Consider the following 27237-nt stretch of genomic DNA (forward strand, 5'->3'; position numbering starts at 1 on the left):
CGTGTCTCTTCCCCCTTGTTACCCTCTTGGTAGAATCACATGTGCATTCTCCATGAATGCTGCTCACAGTGGATCAAATACTGAGGATATCCTTTTCTCCTTGGGGTGAACTTGAACAATTATGTCCACAAAAATAGCCATATTCATATAGTCATTCTTTCAAATTTCAAGTATCATAACAAAAGGGACGATCCCAGTGGTGATTGACTCCAAGATGGTTTTGCTTTGGATAACACAGGAGAAAGAGGGCAGTAAAAACACATTTTGTTCATAAGGATTAGAAAGAAATGACAATTTCTTTCTAACTCCTATGGAAAGAACAGTGCAATGAAAAGTATATTGGTCAATTTCAACATGTCCACAAAATCTATTTGCTGAGCAAACATGACTTTAAAACATCTTTCTGTGAAAGCATTCAGTAGAGACTGGCATCTTCAGGAGAATTACAGGAAGGCTCAGCAAGTTTGCTTTGGGGCTTGTGATACTGATGTCACTGGGGAGGCTGGGGATAACTCCAGCAGATGTGTGAACTTCCCTAAGGGCAAAAAAAAATATTATTTCCAAATGGAAAGATGTGCTTCAGAAAATAGTTTCTGAACTCAACTGCTGATGAACCGGGTAGGCAGTAAAATGATAAAATGAGCTAATTGCTAGGGTTTCAGGTAGACAGGAGCTGCCTGCAATCTGGATAACAAAGCACAGCACAGAGGCAGATGAAAGCAATCCAGTGTAAGTGATTAATTTACTGAATGCAGTGACCAGTTTTCTGCTGAGAAATTTTTGTTAATTTTAGAAAGTAATCCTTTAGATTTGCTATTGTTTTTGTCACTTCTCCTCTCATCTCTGTCTGTGTTTTGCACCAGTTCACATGGTGCAGCATCTGTTGTGTGTGCCAGGCAAGGTGCTTGAAGAGGAAAAGCAGTCCAGGCAACTGGAAGAGAACAGTCAGGGAGAGCCATAACCCTGGAAAATGTCAGGGTGATGGGAAGTGTGTGGTGAAGCTTATGTATAGGGCAGCTGGAAGGTGATAAATGATAACAAGGCAACTGGATTCTTCTATCTTTGCCTCTAAAACTACCAGTCATTTACAAGTACCTAAGGATCAGAATTAAACCAAATAGGTCATTAAAGTGCATTTTGTAAGAAAAAACTACACAGAAGCTGTTTGTGACCTTGTTGCCCAGCTGTTTCTCCTCTTTACTTTGTTGATGACCTTAGAAACATTTCAATGTCTCAGACATGGAGAAGATGTGTTTTACAGAAGTCTGGTTTGTCTACATGCAGCAACAGGGAGACACAGAGAGAGTGAAAGCACAGGCTTTTATCCATTGTTTTGTCCAGTTTATTCGCAGTTTGGATATAGTTCTAGTGAGTGCCAGACCACATTCCTCTAATATTATCCAAATCCATTAAGAAACAGAAGAGTTTGAAATACCTAGGAAAAGCTGCCACTGCATTTCCTGCTTCAGCAAGACACAACCCCATCTCTAGATAAACTATGTGAATTTTTCTGCTCTCCATGGAATCACAGGTCGGTTTGGATTGGAAGGAACATGGAAGATCACCCAGTCCCAACCTCCCCACCATGGGCAGGAGCACCTTCCACAGACCACTTTGTTCCCAGCCCCATCCCCCTTGGCCTTGAACACTTCCAGGGGTGGAGCATCCACTCTCCTCTGGGCAGCCCATGTCAGTGCTTTACCAACCCCATAATAAAGAATTACTTCCTAATATCTGCTCTTAATCTACTCCCTCAGTTTAAATCCATCACTCCTTGGCCTACCACTGCATGTCCTTTTATAAAATCCCTCTCCAGCTTTCTTGTTGGTCTCCCTTAGGTAAGCTGTTTGTTTCTCCCTGGGCCGAGTGCCCATGGTTGCAGGCAGCAGATGAGCCCTAAAGCAGATGGGCCGAGCTGGAGCATTGCTCTAACAAAACCACACATGACTGAAAAGAACCACTTCTTCCCAGAAGAAACTCTGTTTGCCTCACACCCAGCAATGATGCTGAGGTGGTATGGAATAACCATTAGGTCCTGGCCAGGCCCCCTCCTTGCTACTGCAAAAACTAACCCTACCCTGGCCAGAACCAGGACATGTAGGACATACCATACAAACCAGGATATGTATGACAAACCATACAGACTGGGACATAATGACTTTTTTTTTTTTCTGAAATGTTTTCTCTGTGCTGCTTTATATTCCAGGTGTCAAAGTTTCCCCTAACCTTGAACCACTGTTGGTGTTTTCCAAATGTGCTCATAATATGGTGAGTCACTGTTGGTGTCACTGGGGGCTAAATGACTGCACAGGGACAGGGGTGAAAGGAACATATTGGCCTGTGCTTGTCAAGGAGCACCAAAGGCCTCATTCATGACTAGAAGAGAAGCACTTAGCTCAGAAACTTGCTTAATGCCAGAACTAAGTCTTCTATGGAATTATTAAGATATGACTTCCCAGAAAAGAGAGTGAAGACTTCAGAAAAGGCATTCAGAAGGAAAAATTGAGTGTTTACTTGGTGGAGCCAACAAATCCTCTGTCAGGGTTGATTCTTTTGATCTCTGTATCATACAGGGTTAGTGCTGAAATAGGTGCTTTTGACATATGTTTCTCTCTTAATTTAGGTCTGCTTTTAATCAGAGCACAGCCAATTTGAACGCTCTATGGGCATACCCAGCCAGGAAGGTGACTTGGATGGTCTGGAATCAACTATCAGAGCATAGAGTTTACTGTTAGTGCCTACAAGCTGAACATATTTATCCCTTTATATCTCATGGAGTCAGCAAAGTCATCCAGCTCCATCTGTGTGCTGGTGGGCAGGCACAGCAGTGTCGAGGGCCTGGGTGTCTGCACTGGTCCTGCACCAGGGAGAGGGTTCCTTTCATGGCACCAGCGGTGTTCTCTGCTCATGGTGGCCCCGAGGCAGAACAAAAGAATTATCAAAGCAGTTTACACCTCCTTGGCCCCTTGGCCACCGATGCAGCATCCTCATCTCCCTGAGGATCAGGCTGGCTGTACAGAGGCTGAGGCCTGGTAAGATCCTCAGAATGGGGAGCTATTTCCAACCTCCATTACTGGAAAGCTCCAAAAATGGAGGCTGGTAATGGGAAAGGGAATTGGGCAAAAAATTACCTACTGCTAAGAAAAGTATTGGTTACTTCCCTTTTTACTTTGAAAACTGAGAATCAGAATCTAGTGCTTGTAATTTTAACTCCAGTGAAGAAACAAAACAAGGAAAAGGGAATTAATTGAAGCCCAGATTAGATAATTGGGAACGTAATAAGGGCAACAGTTCCATAGTATGTGCCTATCACAAGAAAATTAAGAGATTACACAAGAGGGATGCCTGAATGAGTAAAAATTCCTCTTGAAACAGTCTCTGAGAAAAACTGTGAGAGAGAGCAACTGTATTTATTTTGGCAAATCTGAGATCAGATTTTGTTTTGTGTGTTTTATTCCCCTTGCAGGTCCTGATACTGGAAAATAATTTAAATAAGCAAAGGAGATGGTAATTACTGTAAGTTTGTCTGCTACAATCTGGAAATTATAAAATACTGCAGGTTGCTCCAGGCTATAAATCCTAACCCAAAGCCACGTGCAAAGCCTTGGAAAATTGAAATGCTGCAATTGGGTTTAACCAGCCAAAAAACCCCAGCTGCTGAGTCACTCTGACTACACAGTACATATTCTTCAACAGCTAAAGGATGTATTGCAGCACCCTGAGGAATACATGAGAGGAATAAAAAATTATTAAAGCACATGTATAAACAATCTTTGTCAGCACTTAAAAAAAATCTTTGAAATTATTAACAGAATAATAAACTCATTTAAAATGGCAAAGACAATTTAAATTATCAAGTCCAAATGTTAACCTAACACTATCAGGTCCACTACTAAACCATCACCCTAAGTACTGTGCCTATTAAAAAGAAAGGAACTTATATTGAGAATAATTTCCCTTTTTTTTTATTTTAAAGAAAGGCTGTTTACGTGGCTGACAGGAATCCACTCCAATAGATGCCATCCTAGCTCCCCCCAAAACTTTTGAAATTATCTTGATAGATACAAGGAATGACTAAACTATGTTAGGTCAGCATTTGAAAAACAATAAACAAAACGATGGTATCTTTTATGCAGTTTATTTTGATATTGAAAGGTTGTAACTATTATAATTACTGTCTGAATTTGAGTATTGAATGTCCAAGAAATGTGTGAAGCACAGTAATATAAGAAATGTGGCATAAAGTAGGGAGAAAAACCAAACCCATGCATCAACATCCTTCTCTTTAACTTTAATTTTTTTCTTTTTGGGACTCTCAGTCTTCTGTAAAAATTGATAATTATCTTTAACTAAAGAAGATTTAATGACTTCATCTGGCTGGTGAAGAAACCCGAACAGCAATCACAAGGTTGTTGTTTGTCCATGATGCTTAACTGCTGTCATGCTCTGTTATCACCTTGGTCTATGGCAGCTGCTGTGAGCCAGGGTTTGGGGGGACAGGGAGAGCAGGGTACCCACCTGAGCTGTGGGTGAGACTACACCAGGTCTGACACCCTCCAGAGCATGTGACACACCAAACTGCTCAACATTCAGTCCCTAGGACTCCTCTGTGCACCTTCTGTGACCCAGCACTGGGCATGCACTGCTCATCCCCATGGATGTGTGGGCCGAGGGCTACACTGGATGCAGCAGCCAGGCTGCAACACAGCTCCTGCTCGGTCAGCACAAACACAGCCACAGTAATCCTCTGCAGAGATTTTAATGTCTTCCCTCAAAAAACCAAAACAAAATAAAAATCCCCAACAACTCAGCAAGTAATGCTAATTAGAGACTTGTGCATTTACAAGGGCATAGTAGTGTCCTTCCTTGGCCAGCAGCTGGCTGTGGGTGCCCTGCTCGACCACCCTGCCGTTCTGGATCACCACGATGATGTCGGCTGTCTGCACCGTGGACAGACGATGAGCAATGACGATGCAGGTCCGACCTTGCCGGGCGTTATCCAGAGCTTTCTGCACAATCTGTTTACAGAGAACACGACAATACTGTTAGCACCTGAAAAGGCTTCCCTTGTCCCAGGAACTACCTTTGATTTCTCCTCTGTTATCACCCGAATACATGCTCCACAGATATACATGTCAGTGCACACAGGACACCTTTACTCAACAGAATTTCCCACTGAGGTCAGTGAGCCTGATCAAACAAATGTGAGACATGGAGAAGTGGGTTCTTGGGCTTCCAGCTTGGGTCAGAGCACAAATTCAGTATTTACCATCAAATACATTTGATAGGAAGGTAATTAAGGAGTATCAGATCAATGTGGAGTTTTATACTTAAAGTTTCAGGTTTTTTCTACTTTTTATTCAGTAAATATAAACATCTTTATAGTATAGTTCAATTCAAACCTTTCAGGTGGAAAAGCTACTGTGATACACCTAACTTGTTTCACAGTTGAGCATTTGTAGCATGTTTGCTTTAATTTATTCTACAGAAAGCAACTAGCCATGTACATAGGCATAAGTATTTCACATCATAATCATTATTCACCTTTTCACTTTCCGTGTCAAGAGCAGAGGTAGCTTCATCCAGAAGCAGAACAGCAGGATTACGAACCAGAGCACGGGCAATTGCTATTCTTTGTTTTTGACCTCCAGAAAGTTGTGTCCCTTTCTCACCCACCCGTGTATTATATTTCTGGATGTTAAAAAATAAAAAAAGATCACCAGTGAATACTATTAGAGAAGGAAGATTGGAAAAGTAAAATTTGACTATAAATTTAATCTCGAAAGAAAGAATAGCGCAAGAGGTTTTAAGAAAGCTAAGGCTTTACAAACATCTCTAACAAGACAGTTAGGTATCCATCCCTAACAAGCAGTTATATATACAACCACACATATTCATACCCAGTCTGAAAATTTACTCCCTCAAAGGCTGGAATAGATCTTGAATGGTACCAGCAGTGAGGCATCCAAAGAGCGTATGACCATAAGATTAACAAAGAATTTAATTCTTACTGATATATGCACAAAGAATTTGAAGTTACGTTGCTTGTGAATTAAGAATCTCAAACATTATTAGTAGTAATGAAAACAAAATATTTCTCAGCATTTTTGCATCAGTTTTAGGTACCCAGAGCTACAGCGAAAACAAGCTATCAAAGCATTTTTCTTGTTAGAACCAAATTCTTGTCAGGCATGAAGGTCAAATACCATGCCATTCACTTTTGATTTACTGCCCCTTTGTATATTAAGAAACACTCCCTATGCACATCCTTTCGATTAGAAATAGACTGCTTTCTTTTACTATTTTAAAAAAAAATATATATTCATCAGAGTAACTTGAAGAGCTTCTACTGTCAAAGGAAAAAGATATAAAAAATTATTATGAGCACTTATTTCTACATTGACCATCCTCTCATTCCCCTCTCCCCACCTCCCCTTCATCCCCCAAATATTCTGGGTTGTCTACCATTGTAATAATGAAAACATTGGCTTTTTTTTGAACAAACTAAAAAGGATTTTAAGTTTGAAACACACTCACAATTCAAAACATAAAGACTATTATATTAAGGGGAATAAAAGTGTGCCCTACCTTGATATCTCTATGTCATTCCAAATATATGAACTCACTGTGAAGAGAACATCACTGTCTCTCACCTCTGGCAGTTTTTCAATGAAGGCATGAATATTTGCTGCTTTAGCTGCTTCTTCAATTTCCTCCTGACTAACCACCCTACTGTTGTCTCCATATTGGATGTTTTCAGCAATGCTGCAGTCAAACAAAATGGGCTCCTGTGACACCAGGCCCAGCCTGGACCTCAGCCATTGTAAATGTAGAGATTTGGTATCAAATCCATCTGCTAGCTAGAAAAAGCAACAGAAACATGATGCCAAGCTGGCTGCTGAGCTCATTCACACATATCTGCTGTAAACAGGAAATGGGAATTCTAAGAGAAGCCCTTTATGTGTTATTTTACCAGATGCAATCAAGCAGAATTTTTTGCATGCTAAATGGAAAAGAACCAGCAGAATATACAAAATATTTTCCTGCATTGGTTTTTAATTTTGTGTAGCTTTGCTTCCATTTGCTAGCAAGCAGAAAACATTCAGGTAACAGGTTCTTAAGGTCCTTCCAGCCCTACTGACCACAGGAAGCATCTGGAAGCTCATGGGAAAGCCTACTCCTTAAGAAGCTGAACACAACAATAAATATTTTTAGCCATAGGCCTTTCAATCTTACAACCTCCAGAGGAGGTTTTTTCCACTTTTTATACCCATTAACAGGGGGGTTCTTAAGGTCCTTCCAGCCCTACTGACCACAGGAAGCATCTGGAAGCTCATAGGAAAGCCTGCCCCTTAAGAAGCTGAAAACAACAATAAATATTCTCAGCCACAGGCCTTTCAATCTTACAACGTCCAAAGGAGGTTTCTTTCCACTTTTTATGTCCATTAACAAGGATTGCAACAAAAAGCCCATTGGGACCTCCTGATGGTGATACAATAACATCTACATGAGATTACATTTGAGTTATCTGAAGCTGATGTGTTAGTTCACATCAGCAAGAACACTTACACACTGACAAGCAAGATACATTAGTGTTGTGCTCCTGTCCAGGGTGTGAGGAGCCTTGGGGAGGAAATGCAGTCAGACCTGGTCGTTCCTTTCCCAGGCAGGATCTGTGATCCGAGGATGCACACTGTGCCAGCATGGATGCCACTGCTGGTACATGTGGGCAAAGGCACAGGGCAGGCACTGACAGGGGTTTGGGGGATTGTCTACAGATCCACTGGGGGCACAGCCTCCAACTCACACCTCTAAAAAGCATCTCAACAGAGGGACTGCCAGACTTGTCAAAAGCCTCTGAAATCTTGGCAGATAAAGAGTTCTGTAGATCTAATTATTATTAATAGCCATAGAAGTCTGTTCTTACCACTTGTCCTTCCACAGGGTCATAAAATCTCTCCAAGAGCTGAATGGATGTGCTTTTGCCACAGCCGCTGCTTCCTACTAATGCCAGAGTCTGTCCTTTTTTAACTTTCACATTGAGTCCTTGCAAAACCTGAACTTCTGGCCTTGTTGGATATACAAAATGGACATTTCTGAATTCAATGTTGCCTTCAAAATGGTTCTGAAAAGCAGTAGAGAGTTCACATGCTCATATTAACTTTTATTAGCCTTAGCTGTAACAACTCTTGTTGAGACTTGGTTATTAAAGTGAGAGATCCAAGAAAGTTTGGGAAGATGTTTTCAAAAGTGTTTTTGAAATTCTTTTAAATGACATATTGGACTGAGCATAGCATCACTAGTTATAGGATGATCTGTAAGCCACTACATCCTTCTGAGAAGTTTTCTGCATCTCTTGTTTCTATTTTTCAGTTCATCTTTGAAAAGAGTATCACAGAAACACAGAATAAGCTGAGGTGGAAGGGACTCCCCAGGATCAGAGTCCCACTCCCGCACAGCACCATTCCCAAGAATCACACCATGTGCCTGAGAACACTGTCCAAACACTTCTTGAACTCTGTCAGGTTGGCACTGTGACAACTTCCCTGGAGAGTCTGCTCCCGTGCCCAACCACCCTCTTAAGAAAAGTAGAAAATATCCAGATTTTTCATTTCTAACAAATTTAATTGAGATGTTTCTATTTGTAATATAAACTGTATCATTTGCTTTCCTGATCTTACCCTGCAGGTAGCACAATTTGAACAAATGTAACACAAGGTCAAAATCAGAGATTAAGATAGCAGAGCTAAAATCTTCAGTAGGCCATTCACAAGCACGAAGGACAAGCTGTGTTTAAAAAAGCAGTGATAGTTAATTAGACATCCTAGGCAGTTGATATTTAAGCACAAGAGGAGGAAAGGGGCAACATGCCAAGGCTGTCCTGTTCTTTGGGGTATGACCCAGCCCCCATCACATGCCAGCAGCACCGCTAATGCAATGCTCTCACAGCAGGTAATAACCTAATTTGATGGGCTCAAACATTTGCTTTGCTAAGTCATAAGCACCACTGGCAGTTAAGGCCAGTCTACACTAAAAATGTTTTCACTTAAGTTTTATTTTACTGGAGACCTTCTGCCAAGTCTTTCAATGTCTGTGTCAGAGAACCCCGGTTCAAGAAAATATGCAAGCATGCTCAGAACTTCAAAGGCTGAAAATCCTGTATATAAGCTTTAAGTTATAGAAAACTGGATTATGGCTTCCTGAGTAGGAGCTACCACCTAAACCTACCTGGGAAGTTAATTTTAAATTTAGATGAATCTGGATCTGCCACTGTAATCCTTCCAGAGCATGTAAATTGAAAGCATTACATGCAGAAATTTGACAAGTGCTGAGGTCAGGCTCCTTAATGACAATTTTGGTTTAGAAGCAAGGCTCACTGGGGAATTTTTGAGTGTTTTCTGATTTTACTTTTTATTGTTTTTTGCTTGTTGTCTTTCCTACCCCAACTTTAGAGCAAACTAAATTATTCATTAAGCTTGTTTTGCCTTCACAAGAGCACATTATTAACTGTAAAAGTTGCCACAGATGGAATGGGATGGCTTTCGGCAAAGTGCCTGTCTGTAAAGGAACTAATCTCTCTTATTTACATAATAATTAGAAAAATGCATTAGTATTTTATATCTCCCATAAACAAAGACAACAAACCTTTTATTAGAAGTGACATTATCAGTGTTTTCCTGAAGCCATTTACACTGTGAGTCAGTAGAATGAAGTAGTATTTTTTTTAATAATTTAGAGAAAAAACTACCTTAAAAGCCATTCATTTTTGTCTGAAACCCAGAAATAATATGGTCCCTAAATAAGTCAGTACCACTATTTATATAGTGTCTGTCTTTTGACAGAAACACAAAATGGTTTGGATTAGATGGGGCCTTGAAGAACATCTAGTTCCAACCCCTCTGCCATGGGCAGGGACACCTTTCAGTGGACCAAATTTCTCAGAGATCCATCCAGCCTGGCCTTGAAAATCTCCAGGGATGGGATAGCCACAACTTCTCTGGGCTACTCATTCATCTTCACAGAAAGAATTTTTTTCTAGTATCTCATATGAGTCTACTCTCTTTCAGTTTTAAGCCATTCCCCCTTGTCCCATCACTCCATGCTCTTGTAACAAGAGCATCTCCATCTTTCCCGTAGGCTCCCTTCAGGTCACAGTTAAGTCATCCTAATTCAGCATCCTTTTGTGACACCCTAAGAAACAGGCACCTCTGAATACAATTGCTGACAATAATTACTAATTTAGTTTGTTACAACATTTTTCCTGTGGAAAAAAGAACACTCCTTCCAAAAAAAAATACACCCAAACCCCCAAAGAAGCAGATCTCCAATACCCCACCAAGATCCCATACAAAATGACACTAATTTTTCACCTTGTTCACAACCCTTACCAATTTTTCACCTTGTTCACTGTAACTGTCAATTAGAGGTTTTCTGTCCAAAAGCTGAAAGATTCTTTGAGCTGACATTCGAGCTTTGCCATAGTCTGGTGCCATGGAAGAAGACTGACCAACATTCATAGCTGCAAATATGACAGAAGAGAAGACTCTAAAAAGCAAAGGACAAAGTGTGATTCATTCCAGGTAGAACAATGCATTCTTTTCCTACTGTGTAAAACACATCTTCAGCATAAAGTTTTTTAGTATTTTAGGTTATGATATTTCTGGAGCTCCTCACACTCCAAGATGTCATCCAGTACTAGGAAGTTCAGCTTGCTCCCATGGCTACTTTATAGTTGGACAGAAGTATATAATTTTTCTTTTTAACACCCTCTGCAGCCTGGAAGGGACATCAAAGGTTAAAGGCTTCTCCAGAGTAGATGCGCTGAGCTTGCTGCTCACTTTTGCTGTTTCACTGCCCAAAGGTGCACCTTTCCCCAAAACAGCCCTTAAGCCCAAAGAAAACTACCAACCAGACTGAATTCCTAGATTCCCATGCCCCATTGCCTCTGTAATTTGATAAAATAATTTGCATGCATTGAAGTCACTACACTGTGTACTAATTTTGATTTTTTTTATGTTTTATAATGTATACTCACATAAATACATTTTCAAAGTTGGTCAGACCATTAGCAATGAGCCATGCTCCAAATCTGAAGACTGCTGCATTAATAAAGTACTCTGAACATTGAGCTATTCCGTAGGTAAATCCATAGAAAGGGGCTTTTCTCATAGATTTTCTGATAAACAAAGAGACTTTCCATAAACTACTTGTAAAAGAGAAACAACAGATACTGGCTGGGGGACAGCCAGATTTCAGAATAAAATGTTCAAGCAATTCAGCTCACTCCCAAAACCACAACAAATCAGCCCACAACACACACACTCAAACAATCCCTGCCAGACCCTAGGAGCCCCTGGCTTCAGGACATAGAACCACCCTTAGGACAGAAAGCAATGAAAACCTTGATCCTCAGTTATCTTAAATTGAATCCCCTTCCTTTGCTTTTATATAGCAGGGCAGGTCACCAGAGCAGTTAGTTAAAAGGAAATAAGTTAATAACTACCCCATATGACCCATTTTATTATGAAAACAAGCAGGCTTCAGCCTGGCCTGAGAGGTGCCTGCAGGCTTCCACCAGCTCATCCCATTTGAGCTGAGCATGGACACATTGCTGGGTATCCCCACTAGAATTCAGACTATGCCACTATTTCTCAATCTATTCCTCTGGAAGGGTTTCATTTTGTGTAGCTAATTGAACACACACCAAATAAGAATCTGGTGAACTCTCTGTCCTCATTGTTTAGGATGCTCTCTGAGGAAGAGGAAATCTCCTTTCTGGTTTGAGCTGTGACAGTCCAAGCAAGCATCCTGCCCAAATCTGGGCTCTTAGCAGTTCACCAGACATTGAATTTTAATACTATTTTGGCTGAGGACAGATTGTGCAATGCATAATTTTCAATTCCTTCTTTTACATTAGAACCAATTTAGATTTTGGGCTATTTTATTTAAATAAAATGGAGGTAGAAACATCTGGCAACCATAGTGATTGAAATGCATTTCAGCAGAGAAAAGCCAGTAGGATGTTGTGGATCAAACAAGGCAAATATATGAAGTTCTTTTCAAGGTTTCAAAGTCATATGAGGGGAATAAAACTGGTTTATGTTATAAAGGGTGGAACTGTCAGGTCAATTCCTAAGTTAAGTAGCACCAGTGCAATACACTGGCATGGAGTGAACATATATCCTATATTGTAGACATACACAATATTCTCTAATGCATATGCTGAGAATGCAGTTTCTAAAGTCTTTGCATAATAAAAGACAAATCCTGCAAATGTTTTTTTTTCCCACTCTACAGTGGAGAAGGTATATTAAAATATAGAGACTATACAAATTCCAAAGCTATCTGAACAGTTATTTATATTCTTCCTGGTCTTTTGGGTATTGGCTAGGTTCCAAGAAATGTATTTACAGTAAATCTGAAAGACTACAGTGCACTGTAAAGAAAAAAAAACCCACCTATATGTGTCATTCAAACAAGCAACATATCTTTCATAAAATGCTTCTTCCTTGGTCAGTGAAGCTACAGTTCTTATGTTTTCAACGGATTCTGTTGAAATCTAAACAAAGAGATGAAACAAATAAGAGGTAATCTCTTACAATTGCAGTCTGCAAGATATCTTCTGAATACTTAATTTCTTCTCTAGCATTCATTTTATATCAGAATGTGATTGTTTAAGAGTGGGGATGAAGGTGAAGAAAAGTCCTAAGCAATGAAATTATTCATCAGCAGTGTCTTCCCTAACCCATGGGTTGTGGCCCTCATGAATGAAACCAAATTTAATAAAATGGGAACAAGCATGAGTAATCTGGACACAGCTTGCTCTTTTGCATGGACTACTTCTGTCTCCTGGAAGAGCCCTATCAGGTGAGTGAAAGCAGTACCCTGAAACTCTTGAGCACATTAATGGCTTGCCTTTATGACAGAATAGAAAGTTATCAATGTTGCAACATTTCTGGCTGCAAAAGACCAGTGCAGAGCCACATTGCTCACCCTAGGCACCAATGCTGGGGCTGCTTCTGCTGCAGCTGCCACTGGCCAGAAATCCACTATGGAGGCTTTCAAATGCATTTTTATATTTTAATTTGCAGATGGTTTGTGTTATCAACGTTTTGCTTTTCTTGAAAATATATAAATATTCCTCTCAAAACCCTTCATTTATCTTGGACAATTGAGTCAGTAATAATATAACTACAATGTTGTCCTTAAAAGTGATCTCACACAGAACTCTGTAGTTAAAAATGAAGAACTTACTCTTCCAGCCTCCTCCAAAGCTTTTTGATCTTCTGCAGCATGACCAGACATAGAGCTGGCACTCACAGCATTTGCACCAACAATAAAAGGAATGCAGGCCAGGATAAGCAAAGTTAGCCGCCAGCCATATGCAAATGCAATAATGATGGCAGTCACAAGGGTAAAGACAGTCATAGTCATCAGTGCAAGTCGGCTTCCAGTTGCCTAAGAAAACCCCAGAAACCCCCCAAATATATGTAATTAGATTTTTAATTTTTGTTGCTTAAATTACAATTTCAAATTGCTGTAACAAAGGCCAAAGGTTTGGCTGGAAAATGAAACCGCGTGCAATTACACATGTGGGCATTGTGCATCAGCTTCTGTAACCATTCCTAGAGATTCCTCACACCTGCCAGCATTCAGGCCTTTAAGAGGTGTTAATGTAGTCTAGAGGGTTGATCGTGGCAGTTATTTAATGAAAGGTATCTGGAACTTTACAATCTACCTAAGGTAGAGAAAATTGTGACCACTGTGACAGTAGGGCAAGCTGGCAGTTTGATGTCCAGCAATAGGCAAGAGTGGCTTGGTTCTAACAGCAGCCAACCACTGAGACCCTCCACACTAACAGTGGTGAAAAATATTATTCCTCAGCTTCTTACATTGCTGCACTTGAGGCTTTGTTCTTAGAGAAAAGGACTCTGACTTTGGCCACTCTCCAGAAATGTTTTATCTCAGTGGGATAATGAGTAGGAAAGACTAACTCTGACTGAAGAATTTTCACCTCCTCCCAGCCTGTATAACCTTTTCACCAAAAACTTTTTAAAATGAGAGTTGATTAGCATGCAACATTCGGGTGGGCTCTAATCTGCAGAAAGAACTTCTGCAAATAGTCCTGTGGAAATAGTTCATCTTCCAGACCTTGGCATGATGGTAAAAACAAAAACTCTTGGGTGGGAAGCAAATATTCTTCTTTCTTTTGCCAAAGGGTTTCCTGCCCTGAAAAGACTTTTCTTGTTCAATAAATTTACAATATTAATACTTAAGCCAATGCCAAGGTGAATTGTTGCCATATGTTCTAGGGTTGCACATAAAGATGGATTTGGAAATTTCTAGTGCAGCATGAGGCATGGTACTGACTTACGGATGTTTGGTACTCCAGACATCACAATAGCTCAGGAGATCCATTCATGCCTTAGCTGTTTTTCATAGTTAGGGAACTGTGTGCACCCCTCCTTTTTACTGCCCTGACAAGGTGATAGACTTCATTGCCACTGAAGCAAAAAACTTTAAAATATGAAGATGACTAAATTTTGTCAAAGACTATTTCATTCCTGCAAGCCTGCAATGAAGGAGAGCTGGAGAGAAACAAAAACCTATGGAGACTAAAAAATGTAAAAATTAAAGGATTAGTGATGTAGAAATATGAAGGGGAAAAAAATACACTAGTAAACCTTTCCCCACAAGTTCTGCAGTGATTTGCTTTTCCCCACAAAGAGACAGAAAGAAACAGAAATGTTTGGCAGATTGTCAGGTTCTACAAATGAAGTGAAAAAGTGAAGGAACTGTGCAGAATTTGCCATATTTTCTCACCAGTGTCCAGTGACCACCTCTTTATACCCGCTTCTTGAGTAGTTCCCTTCCTTGGCCATTGGTGCTTTTTAATTGTGCTGTTCTATTTCTTACTGTTTGTGAAGCACGTTTTGTGGCAATGGGAAGAAGAATTCTCTTGACTGGGATGAGTAAGGGTTTGTATCCTCTGCAGATGCAACCTCTTCATAGTATTCAAGTGATACCCCTAACATGGTGTAAAAACCTAGGGTTCAGTGACTGTGGTCCCAGCATGCATGCAGATTTCACTTTCCATGGTGAAATGGTCTACAGTTATTATATATTTAGTTTAAAGACTTGCAGGGAGGTATGTGAAAGGTATATGAACATCTGTTAGAATTTTGATAGTTGTAAATTATCAGCTGAGAAACCATTTCCAATGTGTCTGTAGCATGCTATGTAAAGGCATCTACTAGTCTGTGGGGTAGACTTCCAACTTTGTTTTCTGAAATAATATTGGAGTTCCTTGCCAATTGCAATTAATATTTGTAAGGAAAAAGATATTTGAAAAATACACATAAAAGAATCAACATACGCCTTTAACTTGGGAAGCATCTGTAGCAAGACGAGTTAGCAGAACACCAACAGCATTTTTCTGGTCATCATACCATCCAATCTCCTGCAAGAAAAGATAATGATTTTTCTTCCAAAAAATTACATGAAAGTACAAAACAGGATGTCTAACTGAATATTCTCTCTGTGTAGTCAACATTTCCAGGTAAACAAAAAGAAAAAGTTTAAAAAATTCTTTGGTGGACATCTAATTGTTTGTAATCAAAGTGTTCTTAGCTGTGATGTTTTCCTAAGCATGCCTATTTAGAAACTTTTATTATAGCCCCCATTTATTTAGACATTCCTTTGTCCTGAAGAGGCTAACTATTCTCTTACAAGCTACCTATCCCATCAGCTACAGAATCATAGAATATCCTGAGTCAGAAGGGACCCACAAGGATTTGTACATACAGAAAAGAAAGGAAGCTTTCTTATTTGCAAAGACAATGATTCTTTCCTTTTTTCTTCCAATCACCAATTTACTGTCTTCTGGTACCTTTCAGATGTTTCTGTGAACACACAGGTTCTTGTCCACACCCATTTCTCTCTCGATATCCTAACTACCTAATTCATACCTGCTGAAGCAATGCTCTGAAGGACAAAGAGCGCAGTCGCATAGTTAGGGTTTCCCCAGACTTCCCAAACATGAATCCCTGGGGGAGAAAAAACAGTCACATTTTCTCATCTGTTGCTGTAACTCTGTTTATAAATCTGCACAACAAAAGCAATCACACCAAGAAGCTCAACAAAAGCCATTACACCTACAAGCCCCTGTGAATACATATGTCCTGGGAAAAGCATCATTCACATTCCTGAACCCGAAACTTTATTTTCTCACAGAAAGGAAGCAACATAGCAAAGTAGACATCTATATATTACATACTTGTATCACAACCACCCAAACAAAGGGAGATTGAATTTTTCTGGTCAATCTTACACACACAGACAGCAGCACTACAAGATAAACCGACCTGTCTAGTGATTGGCTTCCCTACCCTGACTGTGACCAGAAACATTCACTCACAGCAGTCATACCAATGGATTTTTATGATGTGGACATCAGAGAGCACGCGGTGCTTTCTGCAAGCTTTAAGAGCACAGGAAATTATGGAATTTATTCTATGGTATGGAAAGCACTGTCTGCAATGGAAAGAGTGAGTCTGCTTTATACTTACTTTGGCAAGACCTTATAGACTAGTCAGTGAGAAATATCAGTACTGACTTTGACTTTTAAGGCCAGACCCTCAACTTTGATTTCAATCATGTTGAATTAACATATCCTTCAGTGGATTATTTAAACCAAGAACAAATATAGACCTATGCCTTTAGGTAAACATTAAACCTATGTATCTCAGGAAGACCCTGGCACTTGTGCATATTTTTGTAAGCTCTGATTGTTTTTTTACATCTCAGATTGTGCTGATACGAGTTACACCTGCAGCCTGCTGGAGAGGTCAGAGCTTTTAAGATTTCAGTGTAGTGACACTTACTTGGATAATGTATGCTGCTAAGATAATCACTCCAAGTACAAGAAATATTAAAGAAAGCAGCACAGTGTTTTTACTCCTTTTTTCTGGATCTCTTTCTTGAAAAGCCTATGAAAAGAAGAAAACCCACAAAAATGAGTACATAGAGAAGCATCCATTACATAAGCCAGCCTTCACTTCAAGAAGCTTGTCTGTCTACTTTAATTTCTTTTAGCAAGTATCCTGGATCCTAAAATCAGTCTGCAGTCAACTTTCTGTTGAGGACCCAGCAGATATTCCAACTTTCCATTTAACCTACGTCGCACTAATTTGTTCTCCCAGATCCATCAATGTTCCTTCTTTCCTCTACTAGTCAGATGCAGTTCCACTATCCTCTGCTTCTAGAGAGTCCCTTCAACATTTTTCAATGGATGTATTTATATGAGTTAATCCCACTCAGAGACTTACATGGAAAGAAATGAGTGGTTGCAGGAGTTGCAGGACTGCAACTTCCAGCTGCAAAATAACCCCCCACCCAAACAAAACAAAAACCCAAAAATCATCCCTCCATATACCCCTAAAGAAACAAAACTCACAAAAAAACCAAAAAACAACTACCAACCGAAAAAAACCCAAAACCCCAACAAAAAAAACCCAAAAAAACCACAATCGAAAAACTTACCCCAATGATTTTTCCAAATATAACAGCAAATGCAGGATGGACTGCACCTATGACAGCAGCAGCAATCACTCCCAGCAGTACATAGAACCACTCAGGTTTGTTCAGAGCCAGGATTTTTAAGTAAGGCACAGCAGGGAGATTTTCTTCCTACACAAAAAAAAGTTGTCAGTTTTCCTTGAAAAGTTGCAGAACATAAAATTCTCCAGACAGTGGGTGTTCACTAGGCCTTGAGCAGTGAATTTTCTTGGTAAAATGCTGAAAGCCCTCTCTGTGCACTCAGATCAAGCAAATATGCTGGAGATTTGCTGCTTTGCTGTTTCATGTCCTGGAACATCATCTGCACTGTAAAAATTTGTAGGCAAAAAACTTAACAAAAGGCTAAGTCATGAGGAGAGAGGGGCCAGGACAGTTCACTGAAAGTCAGAAAGGACTGGTCATCATGAATGGCAACTAACATTTCAATCGCTATAAAGAACTGAACGTTTCACAGTTCAGAGGACAGAAGAGACCCCTCCAGTTCAACTAAATGCCAGTGGGCTGGCAAGAGAACAATTGGGTAGAGAGGTCAATTTTCTCTTTGGCAAACTATATCAAATGAATCATTACCAAAGCCAGGAACGAGGCATATGTTAGAGTCAGTTAGCCTGTTTGTGCTTTCAAGGAACAAAAAACGTTCTGTCTTGCTTTACCACTTTATTTAAGTGCCTATGCCTCCAAAGGGATATTTCTGGGAAAGTAAATAATGAAAACAATCAGAAATGAGGCAAAATATTAGTCAGGATCATAAGCAAGTTGCTCTTGGTTCCTGGTTATTTCATCCTGTGTTTTAGATGCTGAATGAGGGTGGCTAAGTCTCAACTATAAAAGTGGGCTGATTTTTTCTGAATTAATTACAATTGCCGGATGTTTGACTTCATTTTTTTCTGAATGTGATGAATATCGTATTCTTGAGCATGAACACCCACTACTTCCTCTAAGGTCTTAAGCAGTATTAATATACAGCTAAAAAGTATCTTCTGAAAAATTACATGACATTTTATATGATAATGGGAATGGGTCCAGCTAGTTCTTGCTATTTGAAATATTAATTACCTTGAAGATGTATTTTAGAGAGGAGGAAAATCTACTGATAAAATCATACCAAGGATTTCATAATTATTTAAAATATTTATTACAGATGAGATCCTGACTTCCAGAGACTTAGAAGAATTAATGGTTTTACTTCAGAATTTATATTTTAGTTCTTCACTTGAAAGGTCTTGAAATCAGGCAAAAAAACCCCAAAAACTAAACAAAAAACTCAAGCAACCTTAATATACCAAACCACTCTTCCGATATATTTCATGAAAAAAGTACTACAAAATAGAAAACAAAATCAAGTTTCTTTTGAGCTGCTCATCCCAAGTCTGTTCCAGAATGCACTAGAAATCTGCTCTTTTTCATGTTCTGTGCAAGTTTTATTCAACATTGATGAAACAAAATGACTTTTCTTAACCCCAAATTTCCTACGTGTCTTTTATTGATGTGTGACATACATCAAGTCAAGCAAGTTGTTTTATGTGTATAAACCCTGCAAAACAGAAGCATATGCTAAGCCAGAAAGTATAATGGCTCTTCTAATGGAAATGCTCTTCAAAGTGTCAGGGGTTTGATTCCTGTTTTTTTTGCTTGACATAAGCGTAGTATGATACCCAAAGTGCCTCCAATTTGAGTATGCACACTCCAGGGATTATAATATCCAGCAATATCTGCAACAGTAAGTACCAGGGAGTGAAGAATCTTGCAAATGAAATCTCATAAATATCTTCAATTAGATAGAATTAAAATATCTATACCACTGAAATAATTCTAAATTGTATAAAACAATGTGACAGATCAATAGCAATTTTTTTCCTGTTCCACATTAACTCAGAAGCATTAAAATTAATATCTTTGTTAAGACAAATTGTCCTCAGTCTGGTGAGTACTGACTGCAATAGCACCTGAGTAAAGGTTGCATAAAAGACAGCTATCTAAAAGCATTCAAAGTTACATGGTTTTTGTTTATGCTTACATCTTATAAATGATTGAAAAGATTCTAAACTGGAGTTCTAACACCAACCTCCACCTCCTTTTGTTTCTTCTTTTTTCCAAAGGGGTTTTTAGATGAACTCCTCTTGCTCTTATATCGGCTGGATCTTCTTTGTATGCTGCCTTTCCCTGGTATCACAGAGGTTTCAAAATGATTCTGAAGAGTGGGCTCTTCCATAGGATTTATGTTTTCCTCATATTCCTCAGCTCCTGTGCTTTCACTATCTTCTGATGTGCTATCATCTTGGACATCACTGGTACAACCCTAGTGAGAATTCAAGATATACATTTACAGTCATTTTGACTAGAAAGAATGACTTTTTTTTTCTCCTGAACGCTGCTGTTTCAATTGTGTAACTGTAGTTGTCTATAGGCCACATATATTTCAGTCTGCAATTGCAGAGCAGTAGACTATTTGATTTTGTCCCCCTCATTTCCTTTCAAGCCATCTATGGAATCCACCTGGAATCTAACACCTCTATGGTTATGCCATACCTTAAACTCACTTATGTTTTTGTCATATTGGATTGTGTAAATATGAAATGCTTATGGGTAAAACCCACAAGAATTCCAAGCCTGTGTCTGTGCCCAGACTAGAATAACTGAGTAGCTGCCAGCTGGATAACATGCAGGAACTACAGAAAAAATAGCTCCACCAATCATTTGACAACTTTGTGAAATGGAGAAAGCAAACAAATAAATTTTCCCTTACCTGCTGCATTACAAGGGAATAGTAGACTCCTTTCTGCAGCATCAGTTCACTGTGTGTCCCTTGTTCAACCACGACACCTTTCTCAAATCCAGCAATAGTGTCAGCAGTCCTGATGGTAGACAGTCTGTGAGCAATCACAATGGTGGTACGTCCAGCCCGAGCCTTACAGAAACACACAAAACCCAGTTACAGTTAAGATGTGTAAGAAAATAGCACAGAAATATAGTTATTTTAGTCACCTGTAATATATAATAAACCAAAACTTTAAAAATACTTTTCTTTCTTTTAAAAACCAAGATTGTTATTTTTTTCTGTCTTTGTGTCCTTGTTTAGCAGTCCAAGGACAGTTACATTTGACTAATTTAGATAGAGAAAGCCACATTAATCTTTTAGACTGATAACAAGTATTAAAGACCATAATTAAAGTTTATTTATTATTTGACTTTTATAATATTTGAACTGTTTGAGCTAAAGCTTCTCACAAAGTGTTTCCATGTGCATGTAAGCATGATGGGGAAATGTCATCAGAATAGTTAGATCTTTCTGAAAACAAAGCTAGGCTAGTAAATATATAAAGAGCAGATATTTTCTTTATATACTGTCCCTGCAAATTTTTGGAAGTACATCAGCATGATTTCTGACAAGACTTAGCAGGAAAGCATAGAGGAGCAAACTTGCATCAAAAATGGGTTTGAGCCACTCCCTTCTGAAACAAACTTATTTGACAATAATCCTACTGGGATTTGGCAGGAAGAGCTGCTGAATTCTCAGTCAGCAGGTTACAAGTTCCAGCACCCTCACCCAAACCAGTGGCACACACAGCTCTCATGCAGCAAATGAACACAAGTCACCTTGTGACTGCTGGAGAGGCTGGCTTCCCTCTGCCCTGATGCCTGGAGCAGATGGCAGCTTAGCAGGAGGAGAGATCCAAGGGAACCTCATGCAACAAGTGTGTTCTGTGAACCTGGAACCTGCTGGAAGTTTCTTGCTACAAAAGTTGTACAACATATGGGCACAGGAACAGGGGCATGAAGAAGGTGAGACCATCTGCAGTAGAGGACTGCTTCCATGGAAATTTGAATTCTTTCCCCTACACCTGCCATTCTTTTGGACATGATGCAAGTCACTCCCAGGAAGTCTGCCACATTGTGGTTTTTATGCCTCTGGCCTAACACACAAAGCCTTCACCACTGCAGCTGGGAGTTGTGATCAGAACTAGCAAAATTTTTTACAGGGTGCAAAGTTATCTAAAAACATCTGGCTACAAGGAGCTGCACATGAATGCCTTGAAACAGTGAGCGTTCATGGGGTTAGCATCTCTGCTACTCAGCTGTAAAAATAATGAACAATAATAGCACCATTTTTTCCACTCAGAGATGTTGAAATGAAATTTGGAAATCTCATTAGGGGACTACACTGATGGACATCAAAATGCTGTGAAAATATGAGTAAGTTATGATTCAGGGCTCATTTTGGTGTGTTCTGAGACCATGAAGAGGGATGAGAAAGAGTCCACTTAGTTGAATGACCTCCCTCTCTAATGCACTAAATGAAGAAAAAGCTTTTGGAAAAGCTAAGTACTTTATTACAAAATTAAAAAAAAAGAAACACAGAAGAAAGATTATATTAATATTATTTTTGCATCTACATGTTACCTCAATACTAATATCAGTGGAATGACATGACTATAACAAAGAGCTGCACTTTACCTCAGATTTAAACTGACTAGCAAGTGAAGATGACAAATTCTATAATTCCCTTGAGTCATACTGGTAATTCATATCTCTCTGCATAGCTACTGAAATGAAAGGCAGGTTTTTCACTACATTTAAAAAATACCTTAAAAATATTATACAAAAGAAAAAACATTCCAGCCAAACCATAAAGTTATTTATCAATCAAAGACTATGGGTTCTATTGTATGCTGATGGGAACTTCTGATGAAGGTGGGCTGTGAGGAAGGTATCATGTGCAGATCAGAGAAATGGGTACAAGATCTGACAACTCTGCTCTGCAGCAGCACCCAGCCTAGAGCTGTGGTGCTGCTAAAAGCAGGAAAAGAATGAAAATGGCTAAATTTCAGGAGCCTAAAATTATAAAGCAACCATTCAATAAAGAACTAATACTAGGGATATTAATGACATATACTTTTCTAGTAATCTACCTGAAAAAGGCCATTCCATCCTCATACCTTGCCTTGATAAGATGCAATCAATGTTTTACCAGCAAATGAACAATTATGGTTTAAGAAAGGGAGTGCAGGAGACCTAAGTTACAGTTCCACATCAGTAAGTGTTTTCATAATTATTAATAATGCAAAACCAAAACCCCTAAAATATTAAACCAGATTTTCAAATAAATTTTTGATGGTTCAAACTCCCTGTTAAAATGCTGAAATTGAGCATCCATCCAAATTTTATTTTCCAATGCTCTTGATTCTGATGGAAGGCTGCACTGAAAATTGTACATTAAGTTTTCTTAAGTGCTCGTTGCACTTTTTCATGGCAGCTGCTATCTTCAGTGAGTCCTACCTTATCAAGAGCTGCTTGCACTATGGATTCACTCTGGGTATCTAATGCAGACGTAGCTTCATCCAGAAGAAGAATCTTGGGATTTCTTGCTAGGGCACGAGCAATTGCTATTCGTTGCTTCTGTCCTCCACTCAGCTGAGCCCCTCTTTCACCCACCATGGTGTTAAATTTCTGATAAAGGAGAGAAAAAAACAGAAGTTGTGAGACATCTCAAATCCTCACTTTTCAGTGCAACCCTAAGCACTCATCTTCTAGAAGATGTAGCTTCTTCCAGCTGACTTGAGCACAAGAAAAGCAAACATGGAAGGATGTCCATCCAGCTGGCCCTTAGCCAAACCCTCCTACATGTTGTGCCTGCCTAACTTTGAATTTATGGTTCTTTAAAGGTCTTTATTGCTCACTCAGTGCTCCAAACCCTGGGATTTGTCAAGGCAAACCTGTAAAAAGGATCTCTATATTTTCTGAGGATTGCTTACCTTTTCAAAAGGGTTGGCATTATAGGGACGCACCAACAGTGTGCCTCCTTTGAATCTGAGGCACTCCCCCTTGGGGCCATGGTTTGGTTCCTACTGACCATATCACTTACTGCAAAGTCACAAGTCTCAAAGTCCACTGTAGTTTATTACATAGCTATTTAAGAGTAAATATGAAACAAATCACTCTTCCTGAGAAGAAGGAACCTTGGAACAGATTGACATACTTAAAATGGCACATGCTTGAGAGATGGGGCCAAGCTCTCTAAAGCAGTAAAAGGATTTGAAATCAAATCCCAGGTGGGCACTTTTCCCACATTTAACTTCAGGAGTAGAGACAAGGACATATTATCCATTTATAAGGATGTGTTTAGAATGCTTGACCTTGCTTCTCACCCCCATCCTGAAAGGAGTAAGGCATCTAAGAGAGGGCTTAAAGCTGTGAATCTCAGGCAGAGGAAGAGCCTTGTAGTTGCTTAAAGGACATACTTATTTACTTCAGGGCATATTTATTTACCTCCACCCACTCCCCCCTCTATTTCCTGTCAATGTACAGACATCTCCTGACAAAGGGCTTTGGATTTTTGGTCATTCTTTTCAGAAGCCAACTCTTCTATGCCTCATGAGATGGGTAGGGATGGCAATACAGCTGGGAAGCTTCCTTTCTCCTGAGTTAAGGCACTGACATTTTTTCCCAGACTCCAGGACAAGTCCTTTGAGAGCAACAAAAGGCACAATATCTAGTTGAAAAACTTTCTAAACTGAAAGCTGCTGGAGGCAATAAGTATATTTTGAGAAGCTCGATATGACTTCGACTCCCATGCTCTGCCTCTCAGAAACAGGACACCAACCTAAATGGACCTTTCGTTCTTACTCTCAAAATAAGTTCATGAACTTACATCAGGCAGTCTAGATATAAAGTCAAAAGCATTGGCTTCCTTAGCTGCTTGCTCAATTTCAGCATCAGAAATGTCCTCTCTGCCATAGCGAATGTTCTCAGCTATTGTGGTTGCAAACAAAACAGGCTCTTGGCTCACAATGCCAATGTTCTCTCGTAGCCACTTTGTATTAAGGGTCCGAATGTCCCGACCATCTAAGGTAATCTAAGAGGAAAAGAACCTGTTAAAGAAGCCGAGCAAGTGCACTCTGTTCATAATAAAGTAATTAATTACTCTTACATGAATGAAGTATCAGCCAGAAGGTCAAGAAAAAAAAAAATTTCTTTAATAGAGAGCCATGTTGGGGGAGAAGCTACAACTGCAGTTTTTCCATTCATTGCACAAGATGGAAAATTATGATGAGCAGCATAAACAGAGAAGACATCAGGGGCTTCCCCCCCCCGCCCCCATGCCATTTGTTATCCCCCAATAACCATTGTGTCTGAGTTGGCTTAAGAATTTTACACACACTTGCACAATTTTTACATGATTTACATTGTGCCCCTATGCCAGTTTTATGTTCTCACAGTTAAGGATACACAATTACCTCTGTGGCTGTGCTTAACACCAGATCAAAGAGAGTTCAAGTTGACTAAAAGGAAAGGGAAAGTTATTTTTAACCTAGGTAATTTGCAGTGTGGTCTTATGAACATTGGCATTGACACAGCAAAATGAGGCATGGGGGCAGGAATGAACAGCCACAGGAAAACTAAGTTTAAGAAAGAACTGTGTTGAAAACTGCTGCCTTGATACCTTATATACTGATAATTCAAGATTTTCACATTTGAAATTTTTACCTACTTTCAACTAGCAGTAGCAACTATTAAGTAGCATCCTTCAAATATCAAGAATAAAAAGCAATTTTTCTTAAAAACACATTGTTTCATTTATCTCTTTTTTTTTTTCCTTTGGAAATTTCATGTAGGAAGTATTTACCATTTACCAACAAGAGTTAGTGTTTAGTGGTAAAACACATACAATGCGTAATGATGGAAACTTCTGCTGTGGGTTAGAGGATAGTGAAAAACAAGCCAAGAAATCAACCATTTAAAATAGGAAAACTCTCTCCAGGTATTAGCTTACATTCAATGAAAAGGAAGCAATATACAGCAGGACTCTGTTGGATTATGCTTTGCCTAAAAATGTTTAGGGAATTTTAAAAATGAACAGTTGATAATTATTTTAAATTCAGAACTTGCAATTCTACTCAAAGACTTGTGGCATTTGCTATTTGTGATGTAGCACTGTAAGAAGGAGCAGAATAATGAAGTCAAGCCAACAAGAGAAGACAGTTAATTTGAAATTTAAATTGTGGAAATATGAATTATACAGGTATATGGTGAAATTCAGTCAAAATAGAGAACAAGGTTCAGTCAATATGGGAAACTCATGCATGTCCTAATAGCTCTGAGTTTTGACAATACTTTTGCAGAAACTCACTTCTCCCTGGTCAGGATCATAGAATCTCTGCAGCAGCTGAACAGTAGTGCTTTTTCCACAGCCACTGGCACCAACTAAAGCAATGGTCTTCCCAGTTTGAACTTTCAAGTTTAGACCTTTGAGTATCTGGGAATAAATGAAAAAAAAATATATATATCTTAGTTTAATAGGTTTGATTAGAGAACAGTCTGTCAAGGTAAGTGTAGCCGTTGCTATCAGTGAGGGCCGCAGTTTGAAGGTATGGCAACATTAATATAATTGTATAATTGTATTGTATTATTGGCAACAATAATATAATAATTATACCTGGGAATATCCTGGAGCACTGATAGGAAAAAGTCTTCACCTATGCTTGTGAAATGTATTGGCCTTTGAAACAGGATGGCTGCATGCAACCTGCCTTTTGGCAATGGCCCCTAGATCCTTCTCGTTACCAAAACAAGCCTGGGAATTTTTTGAGAAGATTGATAACTGGAACAGGCCAAGTTCATGCCAAGAAACATTTTAAGAGTTCCCTTGCATAGACCATTGCATTCCATTGCCTGGGAAAATTCCCCAGCACACTCAAACTAATATAGACACAGCCACACTACTCTGAACTTCATAGCTAATTTTCTCTGATTTGTGTGATCTGGTAGCATGCTTGGGGTCTTAAATTATCCTGCTGTTCCCCATTTTCCAGAGCACAATAATTATGAATCAGAAAATTATCACTACTCTGAACTTCATAGCTAATTTTCTCTGATTTGTGTGATCTGGTAGCATGCTTGGGGTCTTAAATTATCCTGCTGTCCTCCTGATTTTCCAGAGCATAATAATTATGAATCAGAAAATTACTTTCAGGTGCTAAAAGGTATCACTGAAAACCAAGCCTGCTTTTTTCTATTTTTAAAATATAAATGGCTATTTTTGACGAAGTAATTGCTGGGAAGCCCTTAATAAATCCTATTCCTTATTGTTAACAGCCTTAGCAACCTGGGGAGTAGCTGCAGTTAATGATATAATTTTTGCTATTTTCACATTTAGAGAACATTTTACCTCAAAAGATGTCCATGTCATTACAAGTAATGCTGTGTAGTTGCCAAACTATTTGGCTACTATGGGAACTCTTCTTGTTTATACCATGCTGATTTATAAGTTTGCCTACACATGTTTTTGCAATGAGAGATTAAAATAGCTGCAATATTCCTCTCCTCTCCCTGTATTACATCCCTCCAGTTTTATATCCTCAGGAAGCTGATATCCTGGTGCCTGCATTATCAAGAATAAACTTCATTCTGTATACCACAACATTTCCAGATGAAAAGAACTACTACTGCACACTAGGCTAGTTCTAAATCTCTTTCATCAGGCAATGTATTGCCAAGATTAAACTAATAGTAACTGTACTCCTTAGATCTCTTTGATTTGGTTTGACAGGGAAGATCAACTGCTTATGAGATTGTGAGTAACTTCTGCACAGCTTTGGTGATTCCTTGGGCTCTACTAAATAACATTGATGCTCTTAGTAGGGAGAGCTGCTGACTCAGATT

At 39.2% G+C, this 27237-nt stretch overlaps 1 protein-coding gene across 13 annotated transcripts in view; it reads right to left on the reverse strand.

Moving 5' to 3' along the window:
• Positions 1-4121: 4121 nt before the first annotated feature.
• Positions 4122-27237, reverse strand: part of ABCB5 (ATP binding cassette subfamily B member 5) — a 35250-nt gene continuing 12134 nt past the window's right edge. For 7 of the 13 annotated variants that reach the window (XM_039708953.1, XM_039708936.1, XM_039708944.1 and 4 more), the window contains 17 exons: positions 25706-25831; positions 24227-24430; positions 22855-23025; positions 20324-20485; positions 19643-19876; positions 17542-17688; positions 16884-16988; positions 15969-16046; positions 15377-15460; positions 13255-13458; positions 12459-12559; positions 11036-11176; positions 10389-10545; positions 7928-8125; positions 6654-6860; positions 5545-5691; positions 4122-5018 (listed from right to left, as the gene is read on the reverse strand). In XM_039708953.1, coding sequence (XP_039564887.1) covers positions 4821-5018; positions 5545-5691; positions 6654-6860; positions 7928-8125; positions 10389-10545; positions 11036-11176; positions 12459-12559; positions 13255-13458; positions 15377-15460; positions 15969-16046; positions 16884-16988; positions 17542-17688; positions 19643-19876; positions 20324-20485; positions 22855-23025; positions 24227-24430; positions 25706-25831 — 2664 coding nt within the window. In that variant the 3' untranslated portion in view covers positions 4122-4820. Of the gene's footprint in view, positions 5019-5544; positions 5692-6653; positions 6861-7927; positions 8126-10388; positions 10546-11035; positions 11177-12458; positions 12560-13254; positions 13459-15376; positions 15461-15968; positions 16047-16883; positions 16989-17541; positions 17689-19642; positions 19877-20323; positions 20486-22854; positions 23026-24226; positions 24431-25705; positions 25832-27237 lie in introns of those variants that run through there. The other 6 variants (XM_039708907.1, XM_039708926.1, XM_039708890.1 and 3 more) reach the window with 2 other exon arrangements.

Source organism: Passer montanus, unplaced genomic scaffold (assembly GCF_014805655.1).
Source record: "Passer montanus isolate IOZ18808 unplaced genomic scaffold, ASM1480565v1 scaffold10, whole genome shotgun sequence".
In the NCBI taxonomy this organism is placed as follows: domain Eukaryota; kingdom Metazoa; phylum Chordata; class Aves; order Passeriformes; family Passeridae; genus Passer; species Passer montanus.